The sequence below is a fragment of the Macaca mulatta genome, chromosome X (assembly GCF_049350105.2).
Source record: "Macaca mulatta isolate MMU2019108-1 chromosome X, T2T-MMU8v2.0, whole genome shotgun sequence".
Classification (NCBI taxonomy): Eukaryota; Metazoa; Chordata; class Mammalia; order Primates; family Cercopithecidae; genus Macaca; species Macaca mulatta.
In genome coordinates this window covers 125116572-125136860 of record NC_133426.1, presented here as the reverse complement: position 1 = coordinate 125136860, position 20289 = coordinate 125116572, and the positions used below count along the sequence as shown (strand labels likewise).

Sequence of the window (20289 nt, the reverse complement as noted above, 5' to 3'; positions counted from 1 at the left end):
CAAAAATTAGCCAGGAGTGGTGGTGTGCGCCTCACAGCTTGGGAGGCTGAGGTGTCAGGATCACTTGAGCCCAGGAGGCAGAGGTTGCAGTGACTGAGATCGTGCCACTGTACTCCAACCTGGGTGACAGAGTGAGACTGTGTCTCAATTAAAAAAAAAAATTGCTAACTGAAAGAAGCCAGACATAAAAGGTCACATATTATACTACAGGTTGAGTATCCCTTATCTGAAATGCTTTGGACCAGAAGTGTTTGGGATTTTGAAATACTTGCATTGGACTTACCAACTGAACATGTCTAATCTGAAAATCTGATATCCAAAATGTTCCAGTGAGTATTTCCACTGAGCATCATGACCATGCCCAAACAGTTTCAGATTTGGGAGCATTTATGATTTCGAATTTTCAGATTAGGGAGACTCAATCTGTATTCCTTTTAAATGACACATCCAGAATAAGCAAATCCAGAAAGCAGGTTAGTGGTTATTGGAAAGTGGGAGTGGGGTGGGGAGTAATTACTTAATAGGTATGGAGTGTTTTTCTGGGGAGTTTTAAAACTAGAAAGAGGTGGTGGGTGCACAACACTGTGAATATATTAAATGCCACTGACGTCTATACTTTAAAATGGTTAATTGTATGTTATATAAATGTCACCTCAATAAAAAAGGAAGAACACACAAGCTTCTTTCTCTAAAATTCTTCCCATATTCTATTTTACAATTGAGCTCAATTGGAGGGAAATCTTCCTTACCTTGGCTGCTATCTCTGATAGTTTTCAGCTCATTCCATAGAGATACACTGGAAAAGCATAAATCAGTGTTCTATTTTTTGGTTTTGTTTTGAGATTGGATCTTGTTCTTTAGCCAAGGCTGGTGTGCAGTGTCTCAATCATAGCTCACTGCAGCCTCAATCTCCTGGACTCAAGCAATCGTCCTACCTCAGCCTCCCAAATGGCCGGGATCACAGGCGTGCACTACCACGCTCCAGCTACATCAGTCCTAAACACAATTACTTCATCTATACAGAGTGCTAGGGGATTTATACAGACCCTTACACCCCTCCAAGGAAACAGGAGTAGTTCCCCTATAGAAAACATAATTTTCTTTAATGTGTAGAGAAGATATATTTTTCTTTCTTCCCTATTGGTTGGCTAAGTAGCAAAAGGCTCCCTGGGTTTCTAAAAGCCAGAACTTCCTTCATCCTAAGAGTCAGAAAATGGGGACTTTATTTTGAAATTACTACAAAGGTTCTTCAGATGTAATGCTTTGATAGGAGGGGTAATGGCAAATCTAGTTTTGTCTCATAGGCTATTCTTTGCCATCTGTATGACCTATACTTAACTTCAGCTTATTACCATATTCACTTGAATTCTACTATGAGTTTTCAGGCATGCCCCATTTACACCAAATGTATGGCAGAAAGAGAGGAAGACCTAGAATCTAGGAAGAAAAAGTGAGTTTGATCAGAGCCAGTTTGGAGGAGAGACAAAAACACTGCTCAGATTATATTAAATCTATGTGTGTTCACTCTTAGAAACTGTCAACAAGGAAAGGCCTAACTGCTTTACTTAAGAGTAAATTGCCTTGCTTTTTAAAAATGGCTTGAATCCTAAATCATCCCTTCCCAGTACAGCAGCGATAGAAATTATGATATGGACTAAGAGACTTGAATATTTAAAAAATCATGTTTAGTGCTGGTACCAATTGCTGTTCATGATACTACTATTCTTTATTAACTATACTTTATCAATAGTTTATTTGGCAAGTCAAAATTTTAAAATTCTCATAATAGGGCTATTACTAGTGTATTATTACCCACCCCACTGTCATCTGCCAGCACCTTTAGTTTCTCCACTGAATTATAAAGAATACAATCATGTCTATGCCTCTTCCCTGGGTAACATGGAAATTTGACAGCTTTTTAAAGTGAAGGTTTAGTGAAAACAACACTGATTATTTTGTGCTCTGACAGAAAGAGGGGAGGGTGCTAGATGAAAATATTTTCAGGCCCATCACAGTGGCTCATGCCTGTAATCCCAGCACTTTGAGAGGCTAAGGCGGGAGGATCACTTGAGGTCAAGAGTTCGAGACAAGCCTGGCCAACATGGTGAAACCCCATCTCTACTAGCAATACAAAGATAGTGGGGCATGGTGGTGCATGCCTGTAATCCCAGCTACTTGGAAGGCTGAGGCAGGAGAATTGCTTGAACTTGGGAGGTAGAGGTTGCAGTGAGCCAAGACTGTGCCACTGCACTCCAGCCTGGGCAACACAGTGAGACTCCATCTCAAAAAAAAAAAAATTTTTTTTTTTTCAGAACCACTGGTCTAATTTAAATCTCAATTTCTATTTTGGATCTTTTAGCCTTAATTTCATTCGGAAAACATAAATGAATATAAGGTAGGACTTTTTAAGTTTCACTTTATTTTCTTTTCATAAGCAGGACCAAAGGAAGTTTTATGTTGTTTTTAATTGACACACAATAATTGTACATATTTATGGGGTACAATTTATGGGGGGAATGTTATTTCCATACATGCCAACATTGTGTAATGATCAAAACAGGGTAATTAGTAAATGTATCATCTCAAACATTTATCATTCCTTTGTGGTGAAAACATTAAAAAAATCTTAGGATTTAATAGCCTTTTTAGGGATTGTCACTTTGAAATTGGACAAATGTGTCAAAATGATAGACTATCTATATTCTATGATAAAATACAAAAGTCATAATCTAATGAACCTTATATTCTTCAGAGGACACCGAGTAGAATAATAGTAACAGAACTATATTACTGTTTTCCCTAAAACCAAAATAAAATACGTAAGTCAATGATAAAAATGTTCAAATTGTCTACCTCAAACTCACGACGTTTCTCATAAATTGGAATGATCAACTTGGAAATCTCAGAAATTATTTCATAACGTTCTGCCTTCCATAAGCCATCCACACATTGTTCTAGCAACTCCAGCAAGACTTCCTGCATTAAGAGAAAAATCCAATTAGGAATTAAAAATAGTTTTAGAGTTTTGGGCAAATAAATTCTGAAGCATTTCAAGTTGGTAGAAAACAAACAGATGGTACTAAATTCAATGAGATGCACAAAAGGAACATACTTGTGTGACAATATTTTATAAATCAAATATTTAAAGTATTTAAAGTTAAAAACATTCTTAAAAATATAAAATTGATGTTAACAATAGTAAACTATGATTATTTTGTTTATTCACATAATGAAGATGTTAACTACAGTTGCAAATGTTAACACATAGAGAAAGAATATTTTTAAAAAGGGAATATATTGTTTATTCCAAATTGAGGATGTCTGAATGTCTAACATCCATTATTTTTTATATTAAAACAATATTTACCCATATCAGTCTTAAGAAAAATTGGCAACATTTTCAAATATTGTGTTGGTGATTTAGGTGTTTATTAAAATGATTCGATGTTTTAAATTTTTTTTTAGTTTTTATTTTTGTGGGTTGGTATTAAAATGATTCAGTTTTGATAAAGAACACTTCCCAACTGATGGTTCTAAAATTACTGAGAACGATAGGATAACAGCTCAAGATAGAGATCACCAGCCCTGCCAGAATAACAGTTGCTATAAAACTCTTTTGTGAACCATCATCTCATGTTCTCAACCATGAAAACATGAAGCCAATTACTGATGCTACCCATAAGTCATAACAGCCTGTTTCTATCTTAAAGAGATGCACTTCAGACCTATAGAACTGATCGCTAAAACAGCTCTTCCCGTATGTCCTTTAGAAAATCGAATTCATCATCTAGCTCTTATACTTGTGTTTCCTATCTTGCCAGTGGCAATACCCTATAGACCCTTAGGTAGCAAACTAAGCGCAGTTTTGACTTGATCATCTGTTATGGGCTGAATTGTGTCCCCCAAAAAGGTAAGTTGAAGTTGTAACCCCAAGCACCTCAGAATGTGACCTTATTTGAAAACAGAGTCATTGCAGATATGATCGTTGAAGCAATACCGGCGTAGGGTGGGCCCCAACCCAGTATGACTGGTATCTTTATATGAAGACAGAGACACACAGGGCAAACACCATGTGACTACAGAGGCAGAGACTGGAGTGATGCAGCCACAAGTCAAGGGAAGTCAAGGAACAACTCTTACCACCAGAAGACAAGGAAGGCTTCTACCCAGAGTTTCAGAGGGAGCATGGCCCTGACAATTTGACTGCATATTTCTAGACTCTAGAACTGTGAGACAATAAATTTCTCTTGTTCTAAGCCACCTAATTTGTGGTACTTTGATGTTGCAGTCTTAATGCTACAGCCTGAATGTTTGTGTTTACTCAGAATTCATATGTTAAAATCCTAACCCCCAAGGTGATGGTGTATTAGGAGGTGGAGACTTTGGGAGATGACTAAGTCATGAGGGCAGAGCCCTCATGAATGGGATTAGTACCCTAATAAAAAGAACCCCAGATAGTTAGCTCACCCCCTTCCACCACATAAGGGTGCAGTGCGAAGATACCATGTATGAATTAGGAAGTGGATCCTCACCAGACACCAAGTCAGCCAACACCTTTATTTTCACCTACTAAGCTTCCAGTATAGTGAAAAATACATTTCTGTTGTTTATAACCTACCCAGTCTCTGGTATTTTGTTACAGAAGCCCAAATAGGCTAAGATATCTATGAAACTATCACACCCTCTTTCTTTACTCATTCTATAATGAGTTCATCACCAAGTCCTGCCAGTTTTACTTCCTAAATATTTCTCAAATCTGACCCTTTCTCTCCATTTCTCTTATTGCTAAGGTGCAAAATTTCCCTATTTTTTTTTTCTTAATTTATCTTCCTGCCTCCAGTCTTGGCCCTTTCAAATACATCTTCCACACATCTGCAATAGGGTTCTGATTAAAATGCAAACCTGAGCGTGTCACTCTCCCTTTCTTAAAATCTGGCAATGGCTGCGCATCACTCACAGAACAACGGACATGCTCCTTCATGTGGGACACAAAGCTTGCAATGATGTGGCTGATACTTCCATAATCTCATCATTCATCATACCAAACTTTGTACTTTATGTTATAACAACAGTGAACTAAGTAGTTTCCCTGAATCACAATGGTGTGTCTTAGCTTTATGTCTTTGTTCAGGCTGTGCCTTCCTCCCTTTAATCCCTTCTACTTGGTTAATCTCTTTAAAACACTTTAGGTATCACCTTTTCCAGGATCCTTCTCCTTATCAATACAGGGTAGGCAAGACACTACACATCTTTTTTTCTATTTCATTAATTTTTTGGTAAGGATTTATCACTATATTTGTACATTATTTACATATTATCTACATATCTGACTTTTCCAATAGGCTGTGATTCTTTGAGAGTAGGGACAATATTTTACTTATATTGGCTTTTCCAGTAATTATTTTAGTGTCACTGGATAGTATATGTGAAATAAATGTTGCTACTTGAATAAAATATCTATATATTAATGCCTGCTAGCCAAATTAAAATTTCCAGCAATTTTGGGACAAACATTGGGGGAATTAAATATAAGGTACACACTTAGTATGAATTATCCCAGGAATGTAAAGTTAGGTTACAATTTTAAAAAATGTAACATACAACCACCTAAACTGAATCAAAGAGAAAAATCATATCTCTTTCAATAGATGCAGGAGAAAAGCATTTACAACACTTAACATCCATTCATGATATTTAAAAAGAACTCAAGAAACAAAGAACAGAAGAGATCTTCCTCAATCTGATAAAAGGCATTTACTAAAAATCTAAAGGCTAGACATGTTTCTCCTAAGATTGAGAACAAGTTAGAATGTCTGCTCCCACCACTTATATCCAACATTATGCTGAAGGTTCTAGCCAGTACAATAAGGCAAGAGAAAGAGAAAAGACATACAGGATTAGAAAAAGTCAAATTGTTCTGTGCATATGGCATAATTGTGTATGTAGAAAATCCTAAAAAACATACAAACTACGGAAACTAATAAGCAGACTTAGTAAGGTTGCAGGACATAAGAGCAACATACAAAATCAATTATATTTCTATATACTAGCAACAACATATTAAAAAATGAAAATGTAAAAGCAAACAATATTATTTACAGTAGCATCAAAACATCACATATCTACCAATAAATCTAACCCAAGACTTCTACCCTAACAACTACAAAATATTATTGGCAGTTAAAGATAACCCAAATAAACGTTCATTGATTGAGAAATTCAATATTGTTAAACTCTCCACTCTCAGGCTATTTTGAGGATATAGAAAAGACGATTCTAAAGATTATATGGAAATTCAAAGGATGTAGAATAGCCAAAACAACTTTGAAAAACAATAAAGCTGGACGGCTAACACTACCTGATTTCAAGACTTAAGTTATAGTAATCAAGTGTGATACTGGCATCAAGATGGGCAATGGAAGAGAACCAAGAATCCAGAAATAGCCCACACAAATATGAAGAAACGAACTTTTGACCAAGGTGCCAAAGTAAATTCAATGTGGCAAAAGGGAAGTCTTGTTTTTCCCCAAATGGTATGTACCACCTAACTGTCCAGAAAAAAAAAAAAAAAAAAAAAAAAAGCTTTGACCTCTATCTCATTCCATGCTCACAAATGAACTTTAAATATATTACAGACCTAAACAAAACTCGGAAACAACGTTTCTAGGAGAAAACACAGGACGACACTATCAGGATCTTGAGGTAGGCAAAGATTTTTGGGACCAGATACAAAAAGAACAAATTATTATAAAATAATAAACTGGATTTCATCAATTACAACCAAAACCACAATTTTCTGCTCAACCACAGACTCAATTAAGAAAGTGAATGGACAAGTCAGAAGCTGGTAAATAAATATACAACACACACATCTTGACAAAGGATTTATATCCAGGAAAGAACTCCCACAAAACAACAATAAAAAGTAGGCAATGTGATTTCTAAAATGGATAAAAGACAAACATTTCACAAAAGAAAATATAAAAGAGGCCAATGAACATCTGAAAAAGTGGTAGACATCATCGGTTACTAGGGAAATACAAATAAAAGCCACAATGAGATGTTGATTCACATCTAATATTAATAGAATGGCTAAAATTTAAAAAGATTAGCAATATCAGATGCTAGGGAGGATGTGGGGCAAATAGAACTCTCATCTACTACTGGCAAACAGTATAAAATGGTCCAACCACTTTGAGAAGCTCTTCGGAAATTTCTTAAAAGTTAAATATATATCTTCCCTAGGATTCAGCAATGCCACTCCTAGATATTTACCCAAGAGAAAAAAAGCATATGTCAACAATAAGTCATAGATAGGAATGTTTAAAGTAGACTTATTCATAACAACCTGAAACTGGAAACAATTCAAAATCCCATTAACTGAATGGATTTAAAATTTGTATATAAAGAAAATGGAAAAGAACAAACTTTTGATATACCCAACAATATGGATGAATCTCAAAATATTAGGTTAAACAAGAGAAGTCAGATAAAAAAAAAGGTACATATTGAATGATTCCATTTATATGCCATAAAAACTAATTCATGGTGATAGAAATCAGATGGTGAAGGTGGGGAGCCTGACTGGAAATGGGCACAAGGGAACCTTTCCCGAAGGAATGGGCATGTTCTATTTTTTTGTTTCTGATTACATGGTTACATGGGTGTATACAACTGTCAAAATTCATCAAATTGTTTAAGATTTTACTATGTATTAATTATATAATTTTTAATTTTATTTTTGAGACACAGTCTCATTCTGTTGCCCAGGCTGCAGTGCAGTGGCACGATCTTGGCTCACTGCAACCTCTGCCCCTGAGGTTCAAGAGAGTCTTGTGCCTTAGCCTCCCGAATAGCTAGGATTACAGGCCTGTGCCACCACACTCAGCTAATTTTTGTATTTTTAGTGGAGACGGGGTTTCACCATGTGGGATAGGCTGGTCTTGAACTCCTGGCCTCAAGTGATCTGCCTGCCTTGGCCTCCCAAAGTGTTGGAATTACAGGTGTGAGCCACCATGCCCAGCCCAATTATATATTAATTATATGTTTAAAATCTATTGCAGGGGCACATGTCATCAGGACCTCCTGAGGTGGTGTCATGGGTAAAAAAAAAGACTGTTGCAAATCAAGTCAGAAATACATTTTTGGAAACAAGTTACATTGCATTATTACCAGTTTAACTCACATATGTAAATACAAGCACTAAATGGACAACAGTTTGTATTTTTCATTTCAATGTAACTTCTAAATCAGTGTTAGTTTTTTTTTTTTAATTGGCTAGGGTATAAGGAAGAAGCCTTATTATGCAAACTGAAACATAAAGTGGCACTTGATAGAACATGATTCTACCTGTATATATCAAAGTATGTATAAATTACTTGTAGAACTCAAAAGATTTCCAACAAATGTGTTTATACATAAAACTAATTATGGTTTTTGATTATTAAGAAAAGTTACTGCTCTCCTTAAGAGTATAAAAAAGGGTTGAGCTCAAAGGTGTTTCTATGAATACACTGAAGCTACTGTTTAGAAGGCAAGGATATAAGTTCAATTGTACTGAACCAGTTAAGCCCCATGAAATCCTCTGAATCTTTCTGCTGTCAGCCTGTAAAACCTGCAGGTCTCTGGGAAATCATCTAACTAAGATCCAGAAACATGAATTAACTTGTCCAAGGCTACACAGTCAAAAATCGAGCTGGAATAAAAATTCAAGTATCTTGTGTCTCTGTTATGATCAATTAATTCGGCAAACATATTTTAAGTATCTCTCCTTGTAGGTTCTGAGGGTAAAAGGACACCAACTTGCCTTTAAGAAATCTCACTGCCAAGTAGGTCAATGATAAAACCTGACATTATTCTCACACTTCATGACTTTTTAAGTTTTCACATGTATTGTGAAGTGACCACAATAGTATTATTGTCCTTATTTTACTGATAGGGAGAGAGACTATGTATAAATAGTAGGTAAAGCTTCTAGGTGGATCATTAAATAAACCAGAGCTAAGTTGAGATTTGTGTATTTTTAAAAATCAACTCATAAAGTATTTATGAAGTATGTCACTGTAATTTTAATCTCATTGTTTAATACAAGTTTTTTAAGAAATGTAATTTTATGGCACTATAACTGCAATCTCTGCTTTTCTGTGTTTCTTTCTTGTTTTCTATGTTCACACTCTTTGTGAACTTTCCCCCATGGTTCAGTCCTTGATTCTCTGGTCTTCACTCACTGTATTATGTCTAACATTCAGTCTGCTTTGGTTCTCATAAGGATATGACTTCCAGATGTGCATTTCTAACCCTAAACTCTCTCCTTATATTCAGTTCCATATTTCTTTTTTTTTCTTTTTTGAGACACAGTCTCACTTTGTTGCCCAGGCTGGAGTACAGTAGCACAATCCTGGCTCACTGTAACCTCCACCTCCTGAATTCAAGTGATTCTCCTGCCTCAGCCTCTCCAGCAGCTGGGATTATAGCCAGGTGCCACACGCCTGGCTAATTTTTGTATTTTTAGTAGAGCTATGTTGGCCAAGCTGGTCTCGAACTCCTGACCTCAGGTGATCCACCTGCCTCGGCCTCCCAAAGTACTGGGATTACAGTCATGAGCCACTGAGCCCGGTCTCAGTTCCACATTTCTAATGGCTTGATGGTTATTTCCATATTGATAAGCTTTCACTTCAAAATCAACTCACCTATAAAATGAAATTCATCATTTTTCTTGCAAAACCATCCATCTATCATTTCTCCTTAACCTCCAAATCTGAAATCTTAGAGCTACCTTTGACCCTTCCCCTCCCACAGCCAGCAAATCATCATCTTTTCCTCACACTGTTTCCTGAATCTTTCACTACCCTGGTTTAAGCCTTAACTACTCGTATCTGGATAATTAGGGCAGCCTTCTCTCTAGCCCCTGCCTCTAGCTCCTATCCCTGTATCTTCAGTACATCTCCCACATCATCACCAAATTAGCCTTCCTTCTTCCTTGCTTTCATGTAGTCATTATCCTGCTCAAAAATCTTTGAGGCCAGGCGTGGTAGCTCACGCCTGTAATCCCAGCACTTTGGGAGGCCAAGGCATGCGGATCATGAGGCCAATAGATCGAGACCATCCTGGTCAACATGGTGAAACCCCCATCTCTACTAAAAATACAAAAATTAGCTGGGCATGGTGGTGCACGCCTGTAGTTCCTGATACTCGGGAGGCTGAGGCAGGAGAATCACTTGAACCCAAGAGGCAGAGGTTGCAGTGACCCGAGACTGCTCCACTGCACTCCAGCCTGGCGACATAGCAAGACTCCTGAAAAAAAAAAAAAAAAAAAAAAAAAGACTTTGATACCAATTCAATATTCTACTAAATAAAGCCCAAACATTGAAAGTTTCTCAAAATCTGGCCTCAACTAATACTCTTCTCTATGGGAACCTACTGCTATAGCCAAAAGGATCCACTTACTGTGCCTCAAACATGTCTTATACTTCCCTACCTCTTAGTCATGGTCTCTGCTCTTCTCCTGTCTCTTAGAATGCCTTCAGGCTGTCCTCATTCTTCCAGTCCCTCTCTGATCATACCTCCGCTAGTCTACCTGAGCTCTAAGGCATCTTTCACCTTTGACTTTGCATGGCACATATTGTCTATATTATTCAAATATTATTCAAAAGTCTTTTTTCCATTTCATGTACATGTATTATCTCTTCAGGTGGACCTTGGAGGTCAGGGACTAGTCATATCTAATTATTTAAAGCTCCTAGGTCACCAAGTCCAGGGCCTTGCTCTTAAGTTAATGTCCAATAAATCTTTGGTGGTTGATTTGACAGCCAAAGCTGTTTTCTATCCATGTGGCATTTAGAGCAGAAATTTTCCATTTAAAAATACTTTTGGACATACTCTGTCTTAGCTGAAGAAAAAAACAATGTTAACTCTATTTTTTATGGAAAAATTTCCAACATATGTTGACTCTTATCTAGTTACTGGGATGGTGACTTGAGGATGGCAAATGCTGCATTTCTAAAACTAGACAATGGGACCAGTTCAAGAGACAGGGTCCTCTAAACAGGAACATCTTTGGCCTGGACAGTTTTAATACTTAAAGTTCACTAACCCTTAGTTACCTTCAAAATTAGGTTAGCTGTAATAATTATTTAATATACATGAATTTTATGAAGTGAAATTTATATAACTGGCAACGCAGGCCCTGGAATCCTTACTTCACTATAATGGACATCCATCATCCCAGCATCTTCTTTCATTGCTCCTTCTTCATCTATATTGGGAGTAATTTTCTTGAAGGCTGAACATCCATTAGGAAATAATTCTGTGTGAATAAAAAAAACAGTGGAGTAAATTTATGAGAAAACATTTAGTAAATAACAGTGAGCCTTACAGAGATGGGCTATTTAAAATAAAAACATATTTTTGTAAGAATCAAAGTCTTAAGTACAATTTTCACTTGCAAAAATTTTTTAATTTGTTTCCATCTACTACATATTTTATTAGCTTCTCCCCTACAAAGTGAGCTTAAGTTACTTATGAGTAAGTTTTATTCTTTGACTATGTATCATCTTCAATGGCTAGTATAGATGTTCACCTAGTACAATCTAAACATTTATTTAAACTTTGATCCTATATACATTTGTGTTCTATCATCTAAACAAGAGGGCAGGCACTTTTCAGGTAACCACTAAGTGATCTTTGGTAACCATGTCTAGTGCCTAATTTCACTGAGATGTGGGAGAGGAAGTGAGATGTTGGAGAAGGTCTGGCCTAGGACTTTTAAGAGTCAGGAAATAAAACAGATGGCAGGGATGAAGCATCCTAGAGAAAACAGGATGGGGCACTGAAAGAACCATTACTTTGGCGGTTACATAGACTCAGCTCTATCACTAACTGTGTGATTTTGTGCTAATGCTTATCTCCCTGGGACTATAAAAAGTTTTATCATCTATAAAACAGGAATAATAACTATGCTATAAATGAAATGTAAAGTGTTTAGAATGGAGCCTAGTACATAAGTACTCAATGAATTATTATTAGCAAATAAGCCTACCAGTAAATAAACTAGCCTTCTCAAGGTAGAATAAAATAATTGCTGCCAGCTGGACTCCTGGGAAGTAGGAAGTGAACTCAAGCTGAGAACACCTGCTGTAGGCTTCTGGACCAAATTGTCACTGTCAAGCAAGAGTCTAGGTGTAAAGGCCTCATGGTTCCCCTATAGATTCTAGACAGGGGAACATGTGTAAACATTCCTACTGTGTCTGCCTTGACCTTTATCTAAGTGGGCTGTACTTTTAGAGTTCAAGGAAAATTCTGCCTCTTTATAACATAACCATTGAAAAAGTTTCAATGAAAAAGTTTCCTTCCAATAGGAGCTAGTCTCACACACACTCACACACACACACACACACACACACACACACAAATGGCTGTCGCAATCTACTGTTCTACAATCTAACAGTGATACTTACAAATAATAACCTTTACTTACAACTAAGTACTGGTAATCTTCCTGTTAGAGGATGGGGAAGGAAGAAGGAAGGTTTAAAAAAATCAGACCTCAAGTTGAAGAGATTTCTCAGAATTCTGGTGGAAAAGAGGTTATATATCAGGGCTTGGATTTTTCCAACTCTTCTCGTCTAAATGAAACCTAATCACTAGACATATATCTTCTGGGTAAGATGCTTGACAGAACATGGGTAGGAACCACACATAGAAGTAGGAACCACACTTCTTTGAGAGAAAGATGAAAGTCTGCTAGGGGAAGATAGGGTTATTTAGAAACACTTATTTTTTTTTTTTTGGAGACAGAGTGTTACCCCGTCTCCTAGGCTGCAGTGCAGTAGCCTGATCATAGCTCACTGCAGCCTTGACTTCCCGGACTCAAGCCATCCTTCCGCCTCAGCCTCCCCAGTAGCTGGGACTACTGGTGCAAGTCACCACAGTCGGCGAATTTTTATATATTTTGTAGAGACCAGGTCTCGTCATGTTACCCAGGATGGTCTCTAACTCCTGAGCTCAAGTGATCCAACCGATCTCGGACTCCCAAAGTGCTGAGATTACAGGCATGAGCCACTACGCCTGGCTTTGAAATACTTTTTCAAGAAGGGAGAAATACATGGGAGTAGTCAGTGAGTTTTAATTAAGGAAGAAGGAGACCCAGGAATGAAAATGATATTTACTTTGACCCACCAAGCTGTAGGACCATTTTTGTTCAAATAAAGTAGTTAATAAAAGGCATCCGGCTGGGCACAGTGGCTCACGCCTGTAATCCCAGCACTTTGGGAGGCCGAGATGGGCAGATCACAAGGTCAGGAGATCGAGACCATCCTTGCTAACAGGGTGAAACCCCATCTCTACTGAAAAAAAAAATACAAAAAATTAGCTGGGCGTGGTGGCAGGTGCCTGTAGTCCCAGCTACTCAGGAGGCTGAGGCAGGAGAATGGCATGAACCCGGGAGGCAGAGCTCGCAGTGAGCCGAGATCACCACTGCACTCCAGCCTTGGTGACACAGCAAGACTCCATCTCAAAATAATAATAATAATAATAATAAGAAGAAGAAGAAGAAGAAGAAGAAGAAGAAGAAATAAAACGCACTGAGATAAAACATAGCCTGCTTCATTTCTGAAGATAAGCATGACTAAAATGGTCTGTTACAGACCTCTAGAGAGTTCTATTCAAAGTACTGGACCATAAAAAGATAAGGAACTTTCACCAGAATGTAAATCAATTCCTCATTTCCTTCTTCAACAAAGTCTATGAAAAGGAACAAGTCAGTTGGACAAACAGAGTGTTTAGTGACATGGTTCATTTACATTCAAGACGATACTCCTTATCTTGTTGTAAACATGTGATAAACAGTTCTCAGACTAGCAGCTGGTTTGTAGGATACTCTTTGTGCAGTAGTGCATTAGGAGAACTTCTTGAAATGTAGAAAAAACCATTCCACTTGATCACCACTATCAAGTCAAGAGCTCGGCTGTAAAGAAGAGGGCCCAAGACTTGAGTGAAGAGACAAAGAACAAAGCCTTTATTGAAGAAGATAGTCAAACCCTGAAGGCCTCAGGCAGCTAGGTCCATAACTGGGAAAAAAAATCCCATCTGTTCAAAAGAGATTATTACTTTAAGTCATTTCCAAATGTAGGGCTTTTCTAGAATGCTGGGATTTAAGGGAGGATGAAGAAAGGCACACTCCTATGCCAGAGATGAGATGAGGCTAAAAGCATCTTGCTAGAGAGTCTTCTGGTGTATCTTAAGTAGAAGTAGGGAAAATTATGTCTTATCTCAGGAACAAAGACATAAACACCCACTTTTGAAAGTTGTGTCTGGGTTATCTAGTGCAAAGACTACTATCGTGAATTTTCAGCTTCAGAGTCCAATATTCTTATTAAATGTGTTATCTTAATGCATCTGCCTGATAATGTATCTCTACCCAGAGATGACTATATTCCTCCCCCTTTTTGCTAAAGTTATCAACACCCATCAATATCCAATTATATATCAGGACCCTTTGCTTGTTAGATTCTTTAAAATGCTTGGAGAAAATCCTGATTCCTCTTAGTTCTAGAAAGATTTTCAGATGAAACAAGTTGTTGAGTCTAGAATTGGCCAGCGTACATATCCCAACAGAAGGAGGGATCTGTTTGAGGGATCTCATGTAGACCTATGCAGCCCTGTAGAGGGTGGTCCTGGAGAGTCTGCTGTCAGTTTCTCTGGTATTTGACCAGGACTCTTGACCTTGCCGTTTATAGCTGTAACTTCTGTATTCCTGACTGCTGTCCTAGGGAAAACAAGATCGAAACTGTTCAAATAGAAACCACAATCCTGAATACAAGATATCCTGTGAAAAAAAGTGGGAAGGGGTGTGGAAGATGGGATAGCAGTGCAACCCTTGATAAAAAAGGATGGCTAGTCAGAAGAAGGATAAGAGCTAAGAGTCCTGAGGGGAGGATAAGAAGGGAAAAAGCTATGACTAGGAAAGAATGAGGGAATAAAAAGCTTCATGAAACTCAAGCTATCAGATCCTGGATAGAAAGACTTGGGAAAGAGAACAACATTACCCTATAAGGAATGAAAAAAAAAAAAACAGACTCTATGGGAAAGGAAATTCCTTTTCCTGAGTTGATGGGTGAATCCTTGCAAGCCTGAAGCTTTGCTGAACCTAGGATACTGTTTGGTGGTGAAAGAATGCAGAAACTTGACTCTTGTCTTCCCTGGGGAAAACATTTGTATCCTCTCTTGGGAAAAGAAAAAAGGGAGAATGTGATCTAGAAATTTTGAGGTTCTCAAACAAAAATAAGCAAATTCTGACATTTTTATTTTATATTTTTTGGGAGGGAGGAGAATAGCTGACACTCAGTATTACCACTTTGAGATGCCTTCAATAAAGGGAAGAGAATAGTGATCCTTAAGTCTAGTGATCCTTAAGTCTCTCTGGTAGAACAAGCAAGAGCTCAGGCTGCCTGAAAGAAGTTTTAGGGTAGGGTGAGAGCGGGGGCAGGGAGAACTGCATACCACCTTTCCGTTTTCCTGTCAGTTCAGTGCCTGACCCAGTGAAGAAAAGGACCTGGAAATGGTCCCTTGTGGGTGCTGTGTAGTCACCTTCGAGGGGCAAGGGCCCCTAAGCCCTTCCCTGCTTAGGCAATGATCCAATAGGACAAAGTATTTTTTCCCTTAAAAATGCTACACAGTAGAACATCTGCTTCCAATGTGTCAACTGATGAGTAGTATTTTATTCCATCTTGATTTAAAAATGTTTTATAATCTACTTCAAGAGAAACTGGTTAGGAATTAGAGAAAACAAAACATTTTTGGCAATGGATATGTAACAGATTTAAAATATATTCTAATGTTCCTTCCCTCTTGGCCTCATTATCAAAGGGCACTTAATGATAGAAAACAAAGAGTTCTAAAGGTGCCAAATTATCTTTGTCAAATACGTTGGTCTTAAGTGTAAATTCAATGATTTTTTTTCAGTTCTGCACTCAAACGTATTTTCATTGACTCTGTCAATTGCCAGGTCTTATCTAGACTTCAAACAGCTCACTAATGCTTTCTCAGAATGGATGGGAGAACAGGTTTTTTTTTTAAAAAAAAATAGTTTTGGGGGAATGGGTGATTTTTTGTTACCTGGATAAGTCCTTTAGCAGTAATTTCTGAGATTTTGGTGTACCTGTCACTTGAGCAGTATACACTGTACCTGATGTGTAGTCTTTTCCTCTCTGGCCCCCACCCCCAGTCCCCCAAGTCCATTATATCATTCTTATGCCTTTGCATCCTCATAGCTTAGCTCCCACTTATAGGCAAGAACATACGATATTTGGTTTCCATTCCTGAGTTAGTTCACTTAGAATAATACTCAGTTTACGTTTTTAACTTGTGTTTTAAATCAGTAGTCGACCTTGGTATAGCTAGTATAGTTGAATCAGCTAATTAAGAAAAAAAAGGTGTTTTGGATCACTGAAACTAAGTGGGGAAAACCCTCAAGACTTTTACTACTACCACTATTTTAGAATAAGATTTTCTAATTTAGGCAAATAGTGTTCCAGGTTTAAAAATAGATGGCATCAGCAAACCACCATGGCACATGTTTACCTATGTAACAAACCGGCACGTCCTGCACATGTATCCCAGAACTTAAAATAAAATAAAATTTAATTAGAAGAAATTAAAAAATAGATGACACCTATAAACAAACATGTAAATTCTCTTAAACATTATTTTTTGTTTAACATTCAAAACAATATTTTCTTCTCATTAGCAAAGAGTGCTTTGATTTCTATGAAGGATAAATTCTAAAAAACCTTGAGTGTATTATGAAATACATAAACGGCTAGTTAAAAATATTATTCCCACTTCCTGAAACGTATCAGTTTGGTGTTTATGCTAGTTGCCTCATGATAATATCCAGAAAAACCATAGCAAGAAATTCTATTTCTAAAGCTTAAGGACTGATAATACAAATAAATAATTCTTGATTTTTCCTTAGCTTTAATGTCTTTGCACTTGTGAAAAAAACAAAAACATTCCAGGGAAATAGTTTTAATATAATTAACTATTTTCAAAATCTAAAAAGTACAGTTTTAGACATAGTGGACATAAAAATCTTCAGATTTCTACTATTATTATTATTATTTAGATGGAGTTTTGCTCTTGTTGCCCAGGCTGGAGTATAGTGGCGAGATCTTGGCTCACTGCAACTTCTGCCTCTCGGGTTCAAGCGCCCCTGCCTCAGCCTTCCAAGTAGTTGGGATCACAGGTGTGTGCCACAATGTCCAGCTAATTTTTGTATTTTTAGTAGAGACAGGGTTTCACCATGTTGTCCAGGGTGGCCTCAAACTCCTGACCTCAGGTGATCCACCTGCCCCGGCCTCTCAAAGTGCTGGGATTACAGGCATGAGCCACCATGCCTGGCCAGATTTCTACTAATTAAAAAGATGAGATAATATTAACCTATTTCTCTGAAGACATACTTGAAATCACAGTACTCCATTTAAGATTCTCATATCTGTCAGTTTAGTTGGAATTTCAGGTGTGTAATTTCAATATTTACTTATACTGTGATTTCATATGCATACCAGTGATTTTTTTAAAAACCCTCAAATGGGGCCTCATTTTGGTAATTAATCTATTTTTCTGTTTAAAACTCACATATGTATACTAAAAGGAGAAAACTAAAGTATATCAAACACATAGATTGTTCAAAACAATTCCAGAGTCAGACAGAAAGTGTTAATTTAAAATACAAGTAAAACAAATCCACATTTTAATTATATTTGAGAAGAATATTTTTAAAATTTTATTTATTTATTTATTTATTATTTTTTGAGACAGGGTCTTGTCCTGTCACCCAGGTTGGAGTGCAGTGTCCTGGGCTCAAGCTATGGCTCCTACCTCACCCTCCTTTGTAGCTGGAACCACAGGCATGTGACACCATGCCCAGCTAATTTTTTATTTTTTGCAGAGATAGGGTTTCACCATTCCTGCCCAGGCTGGTCTCAAACTCCTGGGCTCAAGTGATCCACCTACCCATGCCTCCCAAAGTGTTGACATTACAGGTATGAGTCACCACACCCGGCCAAGAATCCTTTTAGAAAAAGATTCTCCACATGGGTGTTATGTGAAGCAATCAAACACTGAGCCTCAGTGTGAAATGACAGATATATAGTTAACTATAGGAATTCTGGAATTAAAAAATAAAACAAAATGTGGCTGTGTTCCTACAGCTGAAGCCAGAGTGATATGACTCCTTTAATAATTTGGTTTCCTTTTGCCATATTGTTACTCATTCCACTGCCTTAAAGGAAGTAGCTTGGACATTGAGATAGAGATTTCTTGGCTGCCATCTCCACTGCCAATCGATGTTTAAACCTAACTCAACTGGGTTACTATTTGAGCAGATGCAATCTGTTCAACAATACGGTTGAGCGTAGTCAACAATACTGTTTATGGAAAGGAACACTTCCAAGTAGATTTCCTGAATTAGGAATCTTAAATTAGGAATCCAGGGCTGCTGGACCTGAAACCCTTCAAGAGTATGACTCCCTTTTCGTACCCAGGTGTCACTGCACTAAAGTGGCTGGAGAGACATAGTCTATGGGTAGTCGGTGATGTTAAGACACATGAGGGGGAAACAAATAATCTGTGTTATCTTGACTTGAGCCTTGAGAAGAATTTAATTTGTGGCAGCCTTCCAGGGAGGGACAGTCTTGGAAAATAAACACTGGGCATCAGGCCTGGCCCTGTACTTTTTTTTTTTTTTTTTTTTTATATTTTACATTTTATTTTAAAATAGGTACAGGATCTCACTCTGTTGCCCAGGCTAGTCTCAAACTCCTGGCCTCAAGCAATCCTCCAGCCTTGGCCTCCCAAAGCACTGGGATTACAGGCATGAGCCACTGCACCTGGCCACCCTGTACTATTTCACTTTTCTTGTAATCTCTAATGAAAGCAGAAGGGACAACGAACAATCTAGTCTTCTTTTGTAACAGCTTATTTTTAACACTGAATGAGGCCAAGGGTGAACATATTCTTCAGCGTTCAATTATATCACAGTTAAACTACAAAGATAAAAAACTATTATGCTAAATGAAAATCCCCCCATCTCTAAAAACAGAAATATCTTACTTTTTCGATGAAGAAACTCTGCAACTAGAGCTGCTACATGGACATAACACATCGCAGCCTGAAAAAGGATGACAGAGAAAGAACTGTCAGAACATGCTCAAGGTATTTTGAAAGGCTGTTTAGAACAAAACTTTAAGTAGTCACCTCTGAAAAATCTCCATTTTTTACATGAATTTTGGCCATGCTATCAAGCCAGGTTTTCCTGAGCTCTGGGGTGCTTGCATAGGACTTGGCTAAGCTATACTGGAGATCAATTAGCATTTCAGGATCTTTCTCATGCTCCTTCATTTGGGCAGTGGCCATAAGAACAGTGCGGATTCTCTTCGTCAAGTCTTTGACTTCTGTGGGAAAGGCAGTTGCCTAATTTCAAAACAAACAAAAAAGACATGTTTGACAACAATATTGATGTGCTCTAAGGCTTGTCATCCAATGGTGAGGACATAATATGATTTTCACTTCCTGTTACAGTTCTTGGTATATTGCATATAGTACACTGAAAGAATTTTAAATAAATTATTTTTAAAATATGTAACTAGCCCAGGCTTCAAAGGCTCTAACCTTGGTGGCAGTATATTCACAGGACATAAAAGCATTAGCTCTGGAGTCAGACTACCTGGCTTTGAATCCCAGATCCTCCATTGTGAACTCCACAGCCATGGGAGTGATCTTTGTTTGCCGATTTCTTGTAACAGTAACTAAAAACTGATAGCTTACTATGTGCCAAGCACTGGTCTGGGTTCTTTATAGGTTTTAATTTTTACAACAACCCTATGAGTGAAGTACTATTATAAAAAAGTGTTTAAATGCTTGACGAAAGTCTCAAAATTGGTAAATGTAGAGACAGGATTTTCACCTAGGCAGTCTGGCCCTAGAGCTGGTGCTCTTAGCTAGCCTTCCGTTCTGATGAGCATACCTACTCCATCCACTGACTACCACATACACTAAGGTGAAAACCATACTGCAGAAATTTCTATTTACACAAATGGGAGGTCATGAATCACAGAACATTCCAGAAAGTTTAGAGAGATCATTAAGTTTTCAAAGTTTGTCTTTGGCGCCAAGAATACCAGAGTTTCCTCTTTACCCTAGCCACTGCTAAGGAAGTCCTACTGCATCCTCTTAACCCCCACAGGAGTAATCACAATTATCTATATGATTCAGAGATGATGACGAAGAGAC

The 20289-nt window shown here is 37.6% G+C and overlaps 1 protein-coding gene across 5 annotated transcripts in view; it reads right to left on the bottom strand.

Moving 5' to 3' along the window:
* DOCK11 (dedicator of cytokinesis 11) overlaps nucleotides 1-20289 on the bottom strand; it is a 189595-nt gene that overhangs the window by 12090 nt on the left and 157216 nt on the right. For all 5 annotated transcript variants that reach the window (XM_028842425.2, XM_077989509.1, XM_015128074.3 and 2 more), the window contains 4 exons: nucleotides 19255-19470; nucleotides 19111-19168; nucleotides 11199-11305; nucleotides 2854-2976 (listed from right to left, as the gene is read on the bottom strand). In XM_028842425.2, coding sequence (XP_028698258.1) covers nucleotides 2854-2976; nucleotides 11199-11305; nucleotides 19111-19168; nucleotides 19255-19470 — 504 coding nt within the window. The remainder of the gene's footprint in view (nucleotides 1-2853; nucleotides 2977-11198; nucleotides 11306-19110; nucleotides 19169-19254; nucleotides 19471-20289) is intronic.